The 20494-nt window shown below is 40.9% G+C and overlaps 1 protein-coding gene across 1 annotated transcript; it reads left to right on the plus strand.

Annotated features, from left to right (window-relative positions):
• Nucleotides 1-403: 403 nt before the first annotated feature.
• Nucleotides 404-15646, plus strand: CSTA (cystatin A). Its single transcript, XM_003275520.2, has 3 exons — nucleotides 404-598; nucleotides 11510-11611; nucleotides 15418-15646. The coding sequence occupies exons 1-3, from the start codon at nucleotides 533-535 to the stop codon at nucleotides 15544-15546; spliced, it is 297 nt and encodes a 98-aa protein (XP_003275568.1). The 5' UTR covers nucleotides 404-532; the 3' UTR covers nucleotides 15547-15646.
• The last annotated feature ends 4848 nt before the right edge of the window (nucleotides 15647-20494 follow it).

Below are 20494 nucleotides of genomic sequence, written 5' to 3' on the forward strand. Positions count from 1 at the left end.
TTTTACTGTATGTTAAACATTTCCAGATATTTAAATAAGAGTAAAGAAGACATATCCAGCCAAGGTCCTCCAGATAGATCCTTTTGCTTTCTTTCTAAAGTCAAGTAAATTCTAAACTAACCTTGACATTATTAGTAAGTTTTGCTTTAAAAAAAATAAAATTTTGTGTTAGAAGTTTTAAAACATTTGGAAATTCTAGTTGTGGCTTCAGATTTCATAATTCAGATGATGCAACAAGATGGAACCGCTAAAGAGAATGTGGGGACGTTTGATGCTTGTTAGGACATGACTCCTGTACTTGCCTCATCCTCCAACCCCTCTTTCTTCAAATTCCATATAGCATATTCTGTCCAGGAAGCAAGAAGGCTTGCTTGGAGGCATACTCATTTTCCCCATGCCTCTTTGCTATTTGTGGAAAATAAAGCATTCTATAGGCGGAGCTAGTGAACGCCTCTTTTAAAACACAAGTCTCCACACTTCCCTGTTCACTTCGGTTCCAGCATCCTGTCCAGCAAAGAAGCAATCAGCCAAAATGGTACCTGGAGGCTTATCTGAGGCCAAACCCGCCACTCCAGAAATCCAGGAGATTGTTGATAAGGTGAGTTGATGCCATTCAGGAAAAAGTCTGAGCCAAAATCTTGATTCATAAGTTGTCCCTGTGGAAAGGCTGTGGTTGAACATGAAAACCAGAAGTTTAGGATGTTTGTGGCTTTGTTCAGGTTTCTTTACAACTAAGATGAAATAAGAGCTTTTCAGATGAAACCTCGAATAATCCCCAAACTGTGAGTGTGACTTTGAGCAAATCACATTTCTTCTCTGAGCTTCATTTTCTCCATGGGTAAAAGAATTTGTATTGCATCTTCTCTAAAGCTCTTACAAGATATGATTCTAGGATTACTAATTCAGTTTCTGATGAAACTTTTCTAATCTCACCAAGTGAAGCCAACGTGTAATTGAAGTCTAAGGTTGTTAACAATTTGATGAAGTCGTCTTGGAATGCACTGCAGGGAAAATTTTTTTAAATAGATTGAATAAAGAATAATATTGTAAAGGCAATCTACTTACAAACTTCACACACTTTTGCCCAAAAAGACAGTGTTTTAGTCTTTTCATAGTTAAAGCATAATTCAACTAATAGAGAACAGAAGTGACAGTCTATAGTGACTCCAAAACGTCATAGGCCACCAAATTATATATGGAAAAATAGAACTCAATGTTGTTAGCAGATTGATGTGTTTTTCTCTTCTTCTTTTTTGTTTTGTTTTGTTTTGTTTTGTTTTGTTTTGTTTTGTTTTGTTTTTAAGAGACGGGGTCTCACTCTGTCACCCAGGCTGGAGTGCAATGATGTGATCACCGCTCACTGTAGCCTCAACTTTTTGAGCTCAAGCGATCCTCCCCACTCAGGCTCCTGAGTAGCTGGGATTACAGACACATGCCACCACGCCTGGCTGATTTGGGGGGTTTTCTTTTGTTTGTTTTTAGAGATGGCATTTCATTCTGTTGCAAGACTTGTCTTGAATTCCTGGGCTCAAGCCATCCACTCACCTAGGCTTCCCAAAGTATTGGGATTATAGGCGTGAGCCACCACACCCGTCCCTGATATATTTTTCTAAGTGTTGTGTGATTAGCTATCATCTAGCTATGTAGTAAACATTTATTTGCATATTTTATGAAAGGAAAACATGTACAAATTACTATTTTAGGTTTTTAGTTTGTTGCCTTATTTTCTTATATTATTCCTTCTTATTTTTTCTCTCTGAAACATCATTCTATGGCAGCTTGGAAAACAAGATCAGCTTTTTGTGTGATTATAAGAGTTGGGATCCTGTATATTCTGGGAACTAGAAAGCTCTCTAAGGGGCCAGATGCCTAGAATCCCATCACTCATTCTTGGGGACTAATTATTTCTCTTTCAAGAGTTCTTTTTTTAAATAAATATCTTGGAGCTTTTTTCCTGGGAGATGATATTAAGTCAGTAATGTCTTCATGTGAATCCCCAAATCAAATCAATGTTCTCAAACTTGAATGTGCACATGAATCACCTGCAGGTCTTGATAAACCTTAGATTCTGATTCAGGGGGCCTGGGGTAGGTCGGAGATTCTGCATTTCTACCAGACTCCCAAGTGCTGCTGCTGCTGCCACCCATAGCCTCGCTTGCCTGCAGGACCAGAGATATATGGCATCCTACAAGGCCAGTGAGAGATGGGGCTTTAAAAGTCAGGGTGCAGGCTGGGCTCAGTGGCTCATGCCTGTAATCCCAGCACTTTGGGAGGCTGAGGCGGGTGGATCACAAGGTCAGCAGTTCGAGACCAGCCTGGCCAGCATGGTGAAACCCCGTCTCTACTAAAAATACAAAAATTAGCCCCGCATGGTGGCAGGCACCTGTAATCCCAGCTACCCGGAGGCTGAGGCAGGAGAATCACTTGAACCCAGGAGGCGGAGGCTGCAGTGAGCCAAGATCGCGACATTGCACTCCAGCCTGGGCCACAGAACAAGACTCCGTCTCAAAAAAAAAAAAAAAAGAGTAACCTAGTTAAGAAGTTAGCTCACCCCCAGTGTTTGACTGCCTGCCCTCTCCACCACACAGTGGCAGAACACAGAGGAGCTTTGTTAGGAAAGGGAAATATACTGAATGGAGAGAGTGTGGTAAGTTTGCCTTCTCAGTGGAAGCACCAGTCTCACAGTTAAGTCCATATAGGAGGCCAAGGTAGGCGGATCACCTGAGGTCAGGAGTTCGAGACCAGCCTGGCCAACATAGCTTTCTACTGTCTAGTTTTCTACTAAAACTAGAAAAATTAGCTGGGCATGGTGACAGGCACCTGTAGTCCCAGCTGCTCAGGAGGCTGAGGGAGGAGAATCGCTTGAGCCCAGGAGGCGGAGGTTGGAGTGAGCCGAGATCATGCCACTGCACTCCAGCCTGGACGACAGAGCAAAAAAATTTAAAAATTTAAAATTTAATTTTTTTTTTTTTTGACATAATCTCGCTCTGTCGCCCAGGCTAGAGTGCGGTGGTGTGGTCTCGGCTCACTGCAAGCTCCGCCTCCCGGGTTCACGCCATTCTCCTGCCTCAGCCCCCCGAGTAGCTGGGACTACAGGCGCCCGCCACCATGCCTGGCTAATTTTTTGTATTTTTTAGAAGAGACGGGGTTTCACCGTGTTAGCCAGGATGATCGCGATCTCCTGACCTCATGATCCACCTGCCTCGGCCTCCCAAAGTGCTGGGATTACAGGCGTGAGCCACCGCGCCCAGCCAAAATAAAATTTTTTACTCCTTAGAGGGACTGGTGCAGTGGCTCACGGCTGTAATCTCAGCAGTTTAGGAGGCAGAGGCGGGCAGATTGCTTGATCTGGGTGGTTCAAGGGCATCATGACAAAACTCTGTCTCTACCCCCTCCAAAATACAAAAAAATAGCCAGGTGGTACACACCTGTAGTCCCAGCTACTTGGGAGGCTTAGGTGAGAGGATCACTTGCACTCAGGAAGTTGAGGATGCAGTGAGCCATGATCATGCCACTGCACTCCAGCCTGGCCAACAAAGCGAGACTCTGTTTCAAAAAATAAATAAATATAGGAAATGAATATCAATGAATCATTTCATGGTAGGTGCATTTCTTGTATATCTCCTAGGTGTCTAGCATTATGCTAATTATTATAGAAGCTACATAAGGTCTATAAGATATGGCCCCTGGCCTCTAGGAGTTTACAGGGTAGTTGGGAAAATCGAGATATCTGTAACATAATATAAAACAATATCCAATTAAGTGCTTTTTTATAATCATAGGTTTTGGACCAGAAAAGATGTTAGAGATTGCTGGTCAAACCTCCTTCCTTTGAGGTGAATAATTACTGTGAGGCAGTTCAGCTCCTCCGGTGTTAAAGCCCCAATTATCACTTATCTGCCCTCTTACAGGAGTGACCCTTAGGGCACAATTCCCTGTTCAGTGTTAGAATGTAGAGGAAGAGTTGGAAAACTCTTTATAGTTTAGGAAGCACTTTCACATCAATTATATCATTTATGCCCCTACCAACAGCCCCAAGAGGCAGGTATTATTATAACCACTTTATAGGTGAGAAACTTGAGTCAATTCCTTCTCCAAAATTACAGTTAGATCCTCATGCAGGAATAGGGAAAATGGATAGGTGCTAGTAATTTAGGGACAATCTCCACTACCTGTCACTTACTTGCTAGTTTTATTTTTTTTATTTTTGAATGTATTTCTGTTTTTTAAAATCACCTGTTAAAGTGGAAGTATTCTCAGAGGAGCTGAAGTTTATCAGCTTTCCTTGGCCTTCTCAGAGAGCTTTTTAGTGGAAGGTCAACTGAAGAACCCCATTAGAAAGAGAGAAAGAAGGAAGAAAAAGATCATCACATAGAAAAGGGAAGAGTGTCAAAGACAAACGATAACTGCATGACCAAGGAATTTGATATCACAGTGAAAGAGGAATATTGGATGAGGGCAGAAAGAAAAGAAAGGCAAACAAAGGGGATGGCAATTGAGAAAACTTGAATGTTTTTGAAGGCAGGAGAAATGAGTTTTCCCATTCTGAAGATAACAGAGACTGAACACGTCATTGTAGCATCATGTACTAAAGTACACTTGGAAGAAAACCCTCTTCCAAGATTCTCCGTATTAGCTGAGGTCATTGCTATACTCATCTTTCCTATTTGGGGAGACAAGTTGTCAGGATGAAAAACAACTGTGGTCTTTTCATTCAGAAAACATTAATTAGGTAGACAAAACTACGAATTGCTATGGGGGTAGCAGGGACATAAAATAGTGCCTGGCCTTGTGGAAATTCATAAAATAGAATGGAGCTAAGAGGGACACATCCAGAAAGACAGAGCCATACACAGCCCCCATTCATGAAAATCCACAATCTGTATAATGCAGAACCAAATAAATGAATGGCCCAATAGCAAAAGCCTCCGGATCATTATTGCTGATCCATTATCTTATATAATATGTTAATAAGCGTTTTGATGAGAATTCTGAGCATATTTATGAGAAGGAAAGAAATGTTGTTTAACTGTTTTTAGAAGCAAGAGCTACTATACATGCAATGTGCATACACACAACACACACACACACACACACAACACACACACACACACCCCTTAGTCATAAACCTCATTGCTGAATACTGTTCCTGGCCAACACACAGAATATGATTTTTGTCAGTCAGGACACCGCACAAACACCTCATCTGCATACCATCCTGGGCACACCCGGGAACTTAGCACGTCATGGCTCTCACCCCATCCACAAATTTGCATTCCCGTCTCTGACCACAGCCTCCTTGTTAGTCGCCTCTCCCACTGTCCCACACCTAAAGAACCTGCCATTCAGCCACACCAGAATCCTTCAGGCACCTACCTTCCCATCTTCATGAGAACACACCCAGGCCCACTCAGTCTCTCATCCAGCCTGGACACCATGACAGGAGGATAGCTTCAAATACTCCTCCACTCATGATGATTTCCTTGACCCTGGGAGCTCCTGGCATTCTAATTCTCAATTAAAGGTCACACCCACTGCCACCACTTTCTGTGCAGCTACTATTGTTCCAGAATCAAAGAACTTTGCCAAAGCAAGGTGCAGAACCACAGAAAACTCACCCATTACAAACCTGTGGATTAATGCTTAACAACCCAGACAGGACCCAGGGCTGCCAAAACATCCTTTCAGTCATATTTGTTGGTCTTTTTCTAGAAATGCCACAGATGTAAATCTCTCTTCAGTTGCTCAATGCCTCTCACCCCCATGGTCCCTCCAGCAGGATGTCTCAGTTCCTACTCTTCTCAGGCCAGCTGTCCCCAGCCTTTTTGGCACCTTCATGGAAGGCAATTTTTCCACAGACGGGGTGGAGGGGATAGTTTTGGGATGAAGCTGTTCCACCTCAGATCATCAGGCATTATTTTCTCATAAGGAGCACGAAACCTTGATCCCTTGCGTGCAGTTCACAATAGGGTTCCCACTCCTATGAGAATCTAATGCCGCCGCTAATCTGACAGGAGGTGGAGCTCAGGCCATAATGCTCACTGGCCCACTGCTCCCCTCCTGCTGTGCAGCCCGATTCCTAACAGGCCATGGATGGGTACTGGTCTGCAGCCCAGGGGTTGGGAACGTCTCTATTAGGAGATTGCAGGTCTCTGGTTAGAAAATGCCCCAGCTGACCCTATCTCTTCTGGATCTCATTCCTCCCTAGACTCTGTTCTCCTCTCTTCAGCCAGTCCTTCCACTCTTAGCCAGGTGACTTCATTTCTTGCATCCTTAATGCCTTGTCCCATACTTCCTTCTTCCTTCAAAACATACTTGGACAATAAATGTCCACAAGTCACATCTTACTGGCCCTACTGTCCTTTCATGTTACTATTCAAACTCTCCTTCCTTACTCTCTAAAACTCCCCCAAATGTAATTTATCCACTTTGCCACCAGTATCTTTCTATCCATTTTCTCCTAAATTAGGCACAGTCTTATTGTTTCTGTAGAATGACTACAGATGAGGAGAAAAGCCTGGGTGTTGGGTGCCTTATGGCTCAAATCCTTGGATCTCAGAGAATAAACACCTCACCAAAATTCATGCTCAGTAGCAATGAGAAATGCTTGAAGAACTCTGGGGTAAATGCATTATACCAGGTGCTTCTCCCTGGTAGCCTCCTCCCCTGGCTGGAGACCAAGCAACAAACCTCCACTGTATTCCTTCAGCTCCTGTCACCATCACGCATGGCAGACTGAGAAAGGTGAAGGCCAACTGCATTCAGCAGGAGATGTGTCCGTTCACCACCAGTCTCCCTCCGCCGTTCCCAGCTGGCCTGCATCCTCCTAGTGCCCATCCTGGGGAGTCTTTCAGCACCAAGCTACCTTCTGAGACTTAAGCTTTCACTGACAAGCTCCCCTACTCTGCCCCTTTCCCTGCTCCTCAGCTCAAATCTCATCACTCAGGTCTATGTCATCTAACATTAAACCATGCAAATCTATTTCACTGGGAAGAGGGAGGGAGGCTGCAAGTTACAAGTAGAGTGAACCAGAAATCAAGGTCCACAGTCTGACAGGTGCCAGAACACTTCAAGAAACAAACCAGATCTTTTAAATCCCCTGTCTCTCGGAAAATTCCTCATTTGTGGATTACACAGATATGATGGAAAGGTTAAAGATTTGGATGTATTTCTAGGACAGATAGAAATAAAAACTTAGGGCCAGGCATGGTGGCTCACCCCTGTAATCCCAGCACTTTGGGAGGCCAAGGCGGGTGGATCACCTGAGGCCAGGAGTTCAAGACCAGCCTTGCAAACATGGTGAAACTCCATCTCTCCAAAAATACAAAAAATTAGCTGGGAGTGGTGGAGGATGCCTGTAGTCCCAGCTACTCAGGAGGCTGAGGCAGGAGAACTGCTTAAACCCAGGAGGGAGAGGTTGTAGTGAGCCGAGATTGTGCCACTACACTCCAGCCTAGGTGACAGAGCAAGACTCCATGAAAGAGAGAGAAAAGAAAGAAAAAAAGAAGGAAAGGAAGAAAGAAAGAGAAAGAAAGAAAGAAGGAAGGAAAGAAAGAAGGAAGGAAGAAGGAAGGAAGGAAGGAAGAAAGAAAGAAGAAAGAGAGAGGAAAGAAGGATGGAAGGAAGGAAGAGGAAAGGAAGGAAGGAAGGAAGGAAGGAAGGAAGAAAGAAGAGAGAGAGAAAGAGAAAGAGAGAAAGAAAGGCTGGCTGGCTTAGGATACGTGCTTAAAAAGAAACATAACTGAAAAGCAGAAGGAACACAGATCAGATATATAAGTTATCAGGCAAGGACTTTAAAATAACTATGATTAATAATTTTTCAACTTTAAGCAGTCATGATCAACTCATAGCCTCAGATTCCCCATTCATAAAATAAGGTTTAAATGGATACTTTGGGGGTTAGTGTAGAGATTAACGCTTTCAAACTCAGCTCCTAACTTGACTGGTGCCAAGTGCTGGCCACCCCTCCTTTGGAATCTCGAAAGGCTTTGGAAAGGGACCCTAAGACAATAACACGTTTCCTTACTCTGCTTCTCTGTGCACCCTTTCTCCACTCTCCTGCCCCTAGCTCTTCCCACTTCTGGTTTGTCCTCACTATTTGTCTTCTCCCTTTCTCCACTTTGAAATTTCATTTCCATCTCAACAGAACAATCACATTTTTCCCATCTATTCTCAAGGTTACAGGAGAACAGAGTGGTGGTCTGTGGAGTGTTTGGCCTTTCAGAAGTGGTCTCAGAACTCACAATTTGCATAGGTCTACATCTTTGAAAACAGTTCTGGTACTCAAACTGAGGCATCAGTAGTAAGGGTTCAAAACATCTGCCCAGGGAAGATTGTTTGAGTCCAGGAGTTCGAGGCTGCAGTGAACTATGATCACGCCACTGCACTCCAGCCTGCGTGAGGGGGAGATCTTGTCTCTTAAATTAAAAAAACAAAAACAAAAACAAAAACAAAAACAAAAAAACCTGCCCACTGATGGGAAGGACTGCCTTGGGAGAATCCTAGATGCACTGGAGGCCTGATTGAAGTTGTATGGACATGAAATGCTTTCATGAAGGGCATAAAGGCAGGTTCTCAATAAACCAGGTACATTCAACACAGAGAGTTATATCCTTTTTCCTCCAAAAGACAGAAAAGAATTGGGGTTGAAGGACAAATCCACAGATATAAAGACAACAGGAGATAGGCAAGTACCACCTCAGAAATACCAATAAAATTTTGGAAGTTGGAAAACAGATGAACAATGGAAAATGCTGAGCAGTCTAAACAGAAGCTAAGCCCATAGAGGGCAAAGTCTAAGCCAGAAGCAAGCAGATTCACACTGCAGAACATCACAGTGGCGCAGGCATGAGCAACACCAAAAACTCATAGCCAGGAGTAAGGTCTGAGACCAAAAGTAAGAGGACTGATCTGTATGAGGGACAGTGAGACCTCCTCAAGTTCCTTCTCCCTCACTATCCTCCACCCCGGCAGAAGACAAGCTTTACACTTAGCAGGAATTGAGTCAAGAGCTCATAGTAGACTTTTGCATATCAGGCCCAGCTGAGAGTGGGAATGAAGCACCGTACAGAAAGCTGATGGGTTCAGCTTTGTACTTTTCAGTAAAAGTTTACATATTAAATTTGGGACTGTCTCCCTTCTCATGCTGGGTTCGGGAATGCTGACATTTAAACCCAACCCATATCCCTCCATGGTAGACAGAATGATGGCCCTCCAAAGATGTCCATGTCCTAATCCCTGGAACCTGTGACAGCAAAAGAGACTTTGCAGGTGTGATTAAGGATCTGGAGATGGAGAGGTTATCCTGGATTATCCAGGTAAGCCCATGCAATCACAGGGTCTTTATAAGAATCATACCCAAATACTGCACTCTAGTTAGTATATTGTTTTCCACAGGGGTATAGGTCAACAATTCTGAAATTATTTTATGTATATGCTAGAACTGAGCAAATAGGCAAATACATTGCAAATAATAAGAACCAGGATTCTTCCTCAGTGTTTGAGAAAGGAGTTATAATAAGGAAAGGGGAAAAGCTAAATGAGTCCCGTGGTATTTGATTTATTTTATTTATTTATTTATTTATTTATTTATTTATTTATCTATTTATTTATTTTGAGGCAGAGTTTCACTCTTGTTGCCCAGGCTGGAGTGCAATGGCGTGATCTCGGCTCACTGCAACCTCCGCCTCCCAGGTTCAAGCAATTCTCCTGCCTCAGCCTCCTGAGTAGCTGGAATTACGGACACCTACCATTAAGCCCAGCTAATTTTTGCATTTTTAGTAGAGACGGAGTTTCATCATATTGGTCACGCTGGTCTCAAACTCCTGACCTCAAGTGATCCACCCCCCTCGGCCTCCCAAAGTGCTAGGATTGCAGGCATGAGCCACAGCACCCAGCCATGGTATTTGATTTTAATCAGAGGAATATACACACACACACACACACACACACACACACACACACCCCTGTACACACATGTATATAGTGTATATATATATAATGACAAACACACACATACACAAATGGGTAGATAACGATGTGTGCATGTGTGTGTGAGTACACATATTATTTTGTAGCCCTTTCCACTGAGTAGGCCTAGAAGCAATGTCATTTAGTAACAAGAGATACAGCACCCAAATCTTGGTTCTTAAATACCATTCTCCCATAAAAGGAGCAGGGACTCCTTGGAGAAATAGTTGATTCCAGTGAGGAGGCAAGGAAACTTCAAGATAAACCTGGAACACCTGACTCTACTTTTGTAGAGTCAGAAAGTAAGAAGTGCTTATAAAAGGTGGAGGCATGTTGAAAGGACACAGTCATCAGGTGAAGGAGCTCCCAATGGCCAAATCTAGGGCATTTGAGTAACAAAATAAAGAGCAATGAATTTTAATCCACAGAGTAGAAGAAATATCCATGAGTCATATTAATATAAAATAAGTAATTTACTACATAAAGAGGAGAGAGGGAACAGCTCTTCCTTACAGTAGAATTCCAAATAATAAATGCACAAGAAATGATTTTTTAATTACCATTTGGCCAACACCACAATTAATCATTGTTGTAGGCAAGAACCATCAATGGATGCTAAAATTCATGAATGAAAGTATGGCGAGAAACAAGAGTCCTCACAAGACACTTACTAATTACAAAGGGGAAAAAAATGGTGACCTTACAGTGGAGAAACCTGGCAGACATCCTAACTAGGTAATCAAAATTAACATCACCAGTAATGAAACATAGCTCCTGATAGGATGCACTTAAGGGCATCATCACGTTTGTGCTATCCTTACAAAAATGTATAATACTAACACAAGAGGAGATCACACAAGCCTAAATTGAGGGACATTCTACCACTTAACAGGCCAGTATTCTTCAAAAACACCAAGGGCATGAACAAAAAGGAATGAACCCAGATTGTAGGAGACTGAGGAGAAATGACAACTAAATGCAGTGTCGCATCCTGCATGAGATCCTGGAGCAGAAAAGAGACATCTTCAGGAAAACTGGCAAAATTCTGATAAGGTTTAGAGACTACTTAATAGTATTATACCATGTTAATTTCCTGATTTTGGTGATTATACTATGTTATGTAAAATGGCAAAATTAAGGGAACTGTAAATGATATAAGAGAATTCATTATACTAATTTTACAACTTTTAAGTCTGAAATTATTTTAAAATAATGTTTTAATCAAGTAGTAATTATTGCTCTACTGATTTTTATTAATCAAAGATATATATAACTCTTAGAGTTTTAGCAGTCACAACGTTCCTATGTTGCATTACCACACTGAGTTGATGTGAATTCAGCCTAAAGCAACAAAATTTGACGTTTTAACCTATGTAATTGTATTATAACAGGTGTTTTCTATTGAAATAATAAAAATAGTTCATAGATTTCATTACCATCTTTGAAGACTTTTAGGAGGATGAGATTCCCAGATGTGTACATCGCATAGATGGAGTCTAATATAGCTTTGATTATTTGTTTCCTCTTTTCTTTTCTTTAGGTTAAACCACAGCTTGAAGAAAAAACAAATGAGACTTACGAAAAATTGGAAGCTGTGGAGTATAAAACCCAAGTCGTTGCTGGAACAAATTACTACATTAAGGTTAGAGTTCAGCACCTACTTTAGTGCCAAAAGATGTATTTCTCATTTTATGTAAAATGTTTCCTGATTTCCCTACCACATAATTCCTTCCTTATGGTTGTCCTAAATTAAGATGCCCAGCATGATTCCTTCCAAGTGGTGGACTCTTAAATTTGGTAGATGATATGATACCATTTTTTTTCTTGTGAATTCAGAAAGCTTTATTACATTGATTCTTGAATTCTGGAAATTGTATAGAAAAAGATTTCATAACAGTTCAGGGCATGCTGGATTTGTGGCTGTGCTGCTGCTTAGGTAAGGAGGGAGGATCACGTCTCATCTGCCTGAAGGCGTGGGGCTGGACAACATGGTATCTTGAAGCTGATTCCACCTCAAAGCTGTATGATTCTCTATGTCTAAATTAAATAAAGTAACGACTCAAATCATTAGCTGGGAAAATAATTTAAACCTTTTTTGCCCTTTGATTAATATAATGTAAATACTATTTTATAACTCAAATTAGTAGATTTAACTTGTGGCACTCTAGGTATAGTTTAAAACAGTCGAGTATTTAAAACAGTTTAAAAGTTAATTTTATAGCTCTGTCAAAAAATTACACAATGCGTTGATCGAGTTCTAATTGAAGTCATCAAGAGGAAACCAATTGAACAAGTCAGCCATGAATATTTAAGAGCCATGTTTGTCCTAATGTATTAAGAAGATGATAATGCTGATTTTAAAAATAAAAGCAAATATTCAAGTATATTTATTTAATCTTTACTTAACTTTTTGTCCAGGGCACAGTGTGGCTTATTTCTCTTTAACAAAAAATTCAATTAAAATATAAACATTTTAAAAGATTTTTTCAGCAAAAAAAAAATAATAATAATAAGTAAGTGGAGCTAGTCAGCTCAGCATAAGAAAGTTTCAGTACCGAGCTATGTACATGGATCAGCCCTGTTCTGCCAGATGTGAGCTCCTAGTAAAGACCAGGTCCCAGGGAGACACATGTGAAAGAGGACCCTGCTGCATCCTCAGAAAACAATGGCACCATTTCCTCCATTCTCAATCTGCTTTCTTCATGGCTGGAAAAGAAAGTTTTCCAGTTAAAAATGATTATGTGCAAAGATAGGAAACATTCCATCAACATTAAGGTATTTATTTTAATAATCTATGATTAATTCAAATGCATACATTTCACATATTACTAGCTCACATGTTTCTTCAACAGTTCATCAGATAACTATCCTGAAAATTTCTGCTTGAAAATTTGTTCCCTTGACCACCCCTTTGCCCTCTCTTAATCAGTCTCCTCTCTCTCTCTTTCTCTCTCTCGTCTTTTCTTCCTTCTGCTATCAAATTTTTCCTACTGCATCTCAGCCACCGATCCCAGTTACCTTTTACTTCCTGGTAGTCTGGCTGTTGATCCCTTTACTCTGAGCCACTCTAGATTTAAGGTCTTGCCAGTGACGTGACCTTCTCTATGTATTTCAGGTATCTATCAAGAGGTAGGTCGTAGAATGGTAGGACCACAAGCTTAGGTGTCAGAGTGTCCTGGGTTTGAACCCTTGTTCAATTTGTTCTATGGGAAGCTTCTCCTCCTCTCTGAGCCTTCATTCCCTTATCTGCACAATGAGGGTAATAATCTACTTCGCAGGGTGTTGTGAGGAATAAATAAGCTGGAAATTTATTCAGCACTTAACAATTCACGATGCACTATTCTAAGAACAAGGCTTGTATTATCTCATTTAATCCTCACAACAAATACTATGAGATAAGTACAATCACTTCTCTTGGATTACCGATGAAAAAATTGAGCTCCAGGGTGAAGAAACTAAAAAGGTCACACAACTATCAGAGCAGAGTCAGGATTTGAACCCAGATAGACTGAGCTTAACTACTGGCTGTGTTGCCTCTAATACAAAGCACAAAATAAGAGCTTTTAAAACGTTACACTGGCCTGGTGTGGTGGCTCATACCTGTAATCCCAACACTTTGGGAGGCCAAGATGGGAGGATAGCTTGAAGCCAGGAGTTTGAGATCAGCCCAGGCAACATAGCAAGACCCTGTCTCTATCAAGAAAATGTTTTAATTACCTAGGCATGGTGATGCACACCAGTAGTCCTAGCTATTTGGGAAGCTGAGGTAGGAGGATCGCTTGAGCCGAGGAGTTTGAGGTTGCAGTGAGCTGTGATCGCACCACTGCACTACAGTCCAGGCAGCAGAGCCAGGCCTCATTCCCCGATCAGCACCCCCCAAATATGTTACATTGTAGAGTGAAAAGAATGTAGATGCTAGAGGCTAACAGATCTGGGTTTGAATATTGGCTGTGCCACTTACTAGCTGAGAGATTTATGGAAAATCACTTAATCTCTCCTACTCTGCTTCCACATCTGTAAAAATTTCACTGCTCCACTTTTCTTCAGGCCTATAATATAAGTTAATATAATCATTTATATAAAGTGTTCATCATAGTGTCTGGCTCACAGTAAACATTTGATATGTGGCATTTGTTAAAATTAGGATAGGAAGTGACATCAGAAGCACAAGAAAGATTTTTATAAGACAAAGCATTTATTGTCTCAAGCAAGAACCAAAGTAAAAATTCTTACCATAATTTTCCAGGTCTCAGATTCATGTCCAAACTACTGCTTCTGCTTCAACCTTCATACCAATGACTTCCTGGCAAAACCCCTTAGCTTTTTTTTTTTCTTTTTTCTTTTCTTTTTTGAGACGGAGTTTCACTCTGTCACTCAGGCTGGAGTGCAGTGGCACAGTCTCGGCTCTCTGCAACCTCCACATCCCGGATTCAAGCGATTCTCCTGCTTCAGCCTCCCAAGTAGCTGGGATTACAGATGTGCACCACCACACGCAGCTAATTTTGTATTTTTAGTAGAGACCAGGTTTCACCATGTTGGCCAGGTTTGTCTCAAACTCCACCTCAGCCTCCCAAAGTGCTGGGTTATAGGCGTGAGCCACAGTGCCCAGCTGACCCCTTCACTTTAGAAGGGAGGGTGTCTGCCCCCTGGGCTCTGCTCAATCCTACCAGTGAGTGTTTATAAAGTAGGTTCTGATATAGGTATGGGAACCCTGCATCCCAAATTTTCTAGGGCAATTCTGATTTTCTTCTCCCTTATCAGACTGTATGGCAAACAAAGTGTCCCAAGTTGGGAGTCAGAAAACAGCATCACCAAACGCATAGGCTGTCACTTGCTTTCTTGCTCCATGCATCTTTGAAAATAAAATGCTGTCCTTTGTACTCAGATTATACTAAAAAAAAATAACAAAATAAATCTAGGACCTATGCATCTTGCCATGCCATTAGTCTACAATTTTTTTTTTTTTTTTTTTTTTGAGACAGAGTCTTGCTCTATCGCCCAGGCTGGAGTACAGTGGCGTGATCTCGGCTCACTGCAAACTTCTCCTCCTGGGTTCAAGTGATTCTCCTGCCTCAGCCCCCAGAGTAGCTGGGAATACAGGCATGCACCACCATGCCCGGCTAGTTTTTTGTATTTTTAGTAGAGACGGGGTTTCACCATGCTGGCCAGGCTGGTCTCGAACTCCTGACCTCGTGATCCACCTGCCTCAGCCTCCCAAAGTGCTAGGATTACAGGTGGGAGCCACAGCGCCCAGCCTAGTCTGCTCTTTCTGTCCCAAAATAAGGTGGTGGATTTATGAATACAAAGAGTCTAAGAATGGTGGACTAGGTCTAGCAATGCTGTTCCTCAGCAGCTTTTTGGACAGAAGTCTTTATAGAGCTCTCTCACTTGATGTAGACCCATTTGAATGAATCTCCTTTTGCTTTCTCTTTTTTTAATATTTTTCAGGTACGAGCAGGTGATAATAATTACATGCACTTGAAAGTATTCAAAAGTCTTCCCGGACAAAATGAGGACTTGGTACTTTCTGGATACCAGGCTGACAAAAACAAGGACGATGAGCTGACGGGCTTTTAGCAGCATGTTCCCAAAGTGTTCTGATTCCTTCCACTGGCTACTGAGTCATGATCTTTGCTGATAAATATAACCATCAATAAAGAAGCATTCTTTTCCAAAGTAATTATTTCTTCAATTATTTCTCATTTATTGTATTAAACAGAAATTACCTTTTCTTTCTCAAAATCAGTGTTATTGCTTTAGAGTATAAACTCCATGTAAATTGATGGCAACTGGAAATCTTATAAATACTAGTCAAGCCTAATGCAACTGGCTAAAGGATAGTACCACCCTCACCCCCACCATAGGCAGGCTGGTTCGTGGACTATCAGTTCACCAGCCTCCTTGTTCCCTGTGGCTGCTGATAACCCAACATTCCATCTCTACCCTCATACTTTAAATTAAATCAAGTATTTTACAAAGTGTGTGTGTGTGTGTGTGTGTGTGTGTGTGTTGTGTATATATATATATATATTTTTTTTTTTTTTTTTTTGAGACAGAGTCTCATTCTGTCACCCAGGCTGGAGTGCAATGGCGCGATCTCGGCTCGCTGCAACCTCCGCCTGCCAGGTTTAAGCGATTCTCCTGTCTCAGCCTCCCAAGTAGCTGGGATTACAGGCACCCACCACCGCGCCTAGCTAATTTTTGTAATTTTAGTAGAGACAGGGTTTTGCCATGTTGGCCAGGCTGGTTTCAAACTCCTGACCCTAGGTGATCTGCCTGCCTTGGCCTCCCAAACTGCTGGGATTACAGGTGTGAGCCACTGTGCCCAGCCTATATTTTTATTCTGAAACAAACTTAAACATAGAAAAAAGTTGCAAAAAAAAAAAAAAAAAAAAAAAGCCACTCTTTTTCCTGGACATTTGAGACTAAATTACTTACCATGATGCCCCATCATCAACAAATACTTCAGTGTGCATTTCCTACAAACAAGGATATTCTCCTGCAAAACTGAAATACAACCATCAAAATCAGGAAATTGCCAGGTCACAGTGGCTCACGCCTGTAATCCCAGTACTTTGGTAGGCCAAGGCAGCAGGATTGCTTGAGGACAGGAATTTAAGACAAACCTGGGCAACACAGCGAGACCATGTCTCTACAAAAAGAAATTAGAAATTAGCTGGGCATGGTGGTATGCATCTGTAGCCCTAGCTACTTGGGAGGCTGATGTGGGAGGATGGCTTGAGCCCAGGAATTCGAGGCTACAGTGAGCTATACTCATGCCACCGCACTCCAGCCTGGGTGACAGAGAGAGACCGTGTCTCTAAAAAAGTAAAAATTAAAAATAAAATTAAACAATTAAGAAATTAACACTGATACACTGGTAGCATCTAATCCCCAGACACCATTCAGACTACCCCAATTGTCCTAATAATGTCGTTTATTACAAAAAGATCCAAGCCAGGTGAGGTGGCAAGCACCTGTAGTCCTAGCTACTCAGGTGGCAGAGGCAGGAGGACCTCTAGAGGCCAGGAGTTCAAGGCTATGGTCTACAATGTTCATGCCTGTGAGTAGCCACTGCATGCCAGCCTGGGCAACATAGCAAGATCCCATCTCAAAAAAAAGATCCAATCCAAAATCATGTGTTCCATTTAATTGCCATTTTCCTCTTATTTAGTACTCAATAAAGAGACACAAATTGAAACATACAACTTACCCATTTAAAGTGCACAAGTGAGTGGTTTTATACCACATTCACAAATGCGTGCAAACCTCACACAATTTTAGAACATTTTCATCACCTCAAAAGAAGTCTCATACCTGTTAGCTATCACTTCCGCAGCCTCCTCCACACATACCTCAACCCCTAAGCAACAACTAATTTACTGTCTAGATTTGCCTGGTCTGGTCATTCATATATGTGGAATTACATAATATGTGGTCTTTTGTAACTGGCTTCCTTCACTTAGCATAGTTTTCAAAATTCATCAATGTTGTAGCATGTCTCAGTATTTTATTCCTTTTTATGGACAAATATTCCATTTTATCAATATATCACACGTTGTTTATTAACTAATCAGTTGATAGATATTTAAGTTGCTTTCACTTTTTGACTATCAGGAACACTGCTACTATAAATATCTGTGTACAAGGTTTTGTGTGTACATATGTTTTCATTTCTCTTGGGTATATACCCAGGAGTAGAATTGCTGGTTCACATGGTAACTAACTCTATGTTTAATTGTTTGAGAAACTTACAGACTGTTTTCTGAAGTGGCCACACCATTTTACATTCCCACCAACAGTGGATGAGAATTCCATTTTCTCCATATCCTCACCCACACTTGTTATTATCTGATTTTTTTAAGGTTAGCCATTCTGGTGGATGTGAAATAATAGCTCGTTGTGGTTTGGATTTGTATTTCACTGATGACTAATGCTATTGAACATCTTTTCATGAGATGATCAGCCATTTGTATTAGGTTGGTGCAAAAGTTAGTGTAGTTTTTGCCATTTAAAAATAAACAAAAACTACAATTACCTGTCTTAGTCCATTTTCTGTTGTTTATAACAGAATATCTGAAACTGGGTAATTTATAAAGAAAATGAATTTATTTATTACAGTTATGGAGGCTGAGAAGTCCAAAGTTGAGGGCCGGAAGCAGTGGCACATGCCTGTAATCCAAGCACTTTAGGAGGCCGAGGCAGGTGGATCACCTGAGGTCAGAAGTTTGAGACCAGCCTGACTAACATGGTGAAACCCCGCCTCTACTAAATACAAAAAATTAGCCAGGAGTGGTGGCACATGCCTGTAATCCCAGCTACTTGGGAGGCTGATGCAGGAGAATCACTTGAACCTGGGAGGCAGAGGTTGCAGTGAGCCGAGATCGTGCCATTGCACTCCAGCCTGGGCAAAAAGTGTGAAACCCTGTCTCAAAAAAAAAGAAGTGCAAAGTTGAGGGACTACATCTGGTGAGAGCCTTCTTGCAGGTGGCGACTCTCTGCAGAATCCTGTCCTGAGGCAATACACAGCATCATGAGGGGGCTGAGCATGATAGATCAGGTCTCTTCCTCTTCTTACAAAGCTACCCGCCCCACTCCCATGATAACCCATTAATCCATTAATCCATGAATGGATTAAGCCATTCATGAGGGTAGAGCCGTTATTACTCAAACATCTTTTAAGGGCCCCACCTCTCAATAGTACCGCATTGGGGATTAAGTTTCAACATCAGTTTTGAAAGAGTCAAATATTCAAACCACAGCATATATTCTGAATACAGGCCCCTTATCTGATATATGATTTGCAAATATTTTATTCTCATTTTGTGGTTATATTTTCAATCTCTTGATGGCATTCTCTGAAGCACCAAAGTTTTTAATTTTAATGAAGTCCAAATTATCTATTTATCCTTTTGCTCCTCATGCTGTTGGTATAATAACTAAGGATCCTTTGCCAAATCCAAACTCATAATGATTTACTCCTCTGTTTTCTTCTAAATGTTATGTAGCTTTAGCTCTTACATTTAGGTCTTTTATCCCTTTTGAGTTAATTTTTGTATATGGTGTGAGGTAAGGGTCCAACTTCATTCTTTTGCATGTGGCTCTCTAGTTATCTCAGAACCATTGGTTGAAAAGACTTTTTTTTACCCCATCGAATGATCTTGGCACCCTTGTTGAAAATCAGTTGATCACAGGCACATAAGTTCATTTTTCGACTCTCAATTTTATTCCATTAATCTATATATCTATCCTTTTGTCAGTACTACACTTTTTTGATTACTGTTGCCTTGCAATAACTTTTACAATTGTGAAGTGTGAGTCCTCCAAGTTTGTTCTTCCTTTTCAAGAGTTTTTTGGCTCTTCCAAATTCTTTGAACTTCCACATGAATTTTAGAATCAGCTTATAAATTTCTACAAAGAAGTGAGCTAGGATTTTCATAGAGATTATGTTGAATCTGTAGATAAGTTTGGGCGATACTGCCATCTTAACAATATTAAGCCTCTGATCCATGAACGTAAGATGTTTTCCCAATTATTTCTATCTGTATTTCTTTCAACAATTATTTTTAGTTTTCAGAGTATATATTTTGTACTTTTTTTGTTAAATTCATTCCCAAATATTTTGTTCTTATTGATGCTATTATAAATGAGACTTTTTGGCTTATGTATTGCAAGTTTATAGAAATACAATTGATTTTTGTACATTGATCTTATGTTTTTTAACCTTGATGAACTTGTGTATTGGTGGATTCTTTAAAATTTTCTATATACAAGATCATATCATTGCAAATAGAGGCAGTTTTATTTCCCCTTTTCTAACCTGGATACTTTTTTTTCTTGTCTAATTGCACTGGTGAGAAACTTCAACATAAAATTGAATAGAAGTGATGAGAGCAGGCATCCTTGTCTTGTTCCTGATCTTAGCGGGGAAAACATATAATTTTTTTATCCTTTAATATAAAGTTAGCTGTGGAGTTTTCACAGATGCCTTTTATTAAGTTAAGAAAGTTTACTTCAAGGCTGGGCGTGGTGGCTCACACCTGTAACCCTAGCATTTTGGGAGGCTGAGGCGGGTAGATCACTTGAGCTCAGGAGTTAGACGCCAGCCTGGGTAACATGGTGAAATCGTGTCTCTACAAAAAATACAAAAATTATCTGGGCATGGTAATACATGCCTGTAGTCTCAGCTATTTGGGGAGCTGAGGCCAGAGAATCACTTGAACCCGGAGATTGAGGCTGCAGTGAGCCAAGATTATGCCACTGCACTCCAGTGACAAAGTGAGACCCTGTTTCAAAAAAAGAAAGTTTCCTTCTAGTTCATTTTTATTATGAAAGGACATTGGATTTTATTAAATGCTCTTTCTGCATCTGTTGAAACAGTGATGTGGTTTTGTTTTTTATTCTATCGATACAGTATATTATATTGATTTTTTGATATGAAACCAACTTTGCGTTTCTGGAATAAATCCCATGTGGTCATGATATATAATTATTTTTAGATGTGCTACATACAGTTTGCTAGAAT

This window comes from Nomascus leucogenys, chromosome 21 (assembly GCF_006542625.1).
Source record: "Nomascus leucogenys isolate Asia chromosome 21, Asia_NLE_v1, whole genome shotgun sequence".
Taxonomy (NCBI): Eukaryota; Metazoa; Chordata; class Mammalia; order Primates; family Hylobatidae; genus Nomascus; species Nomascus leucogenys.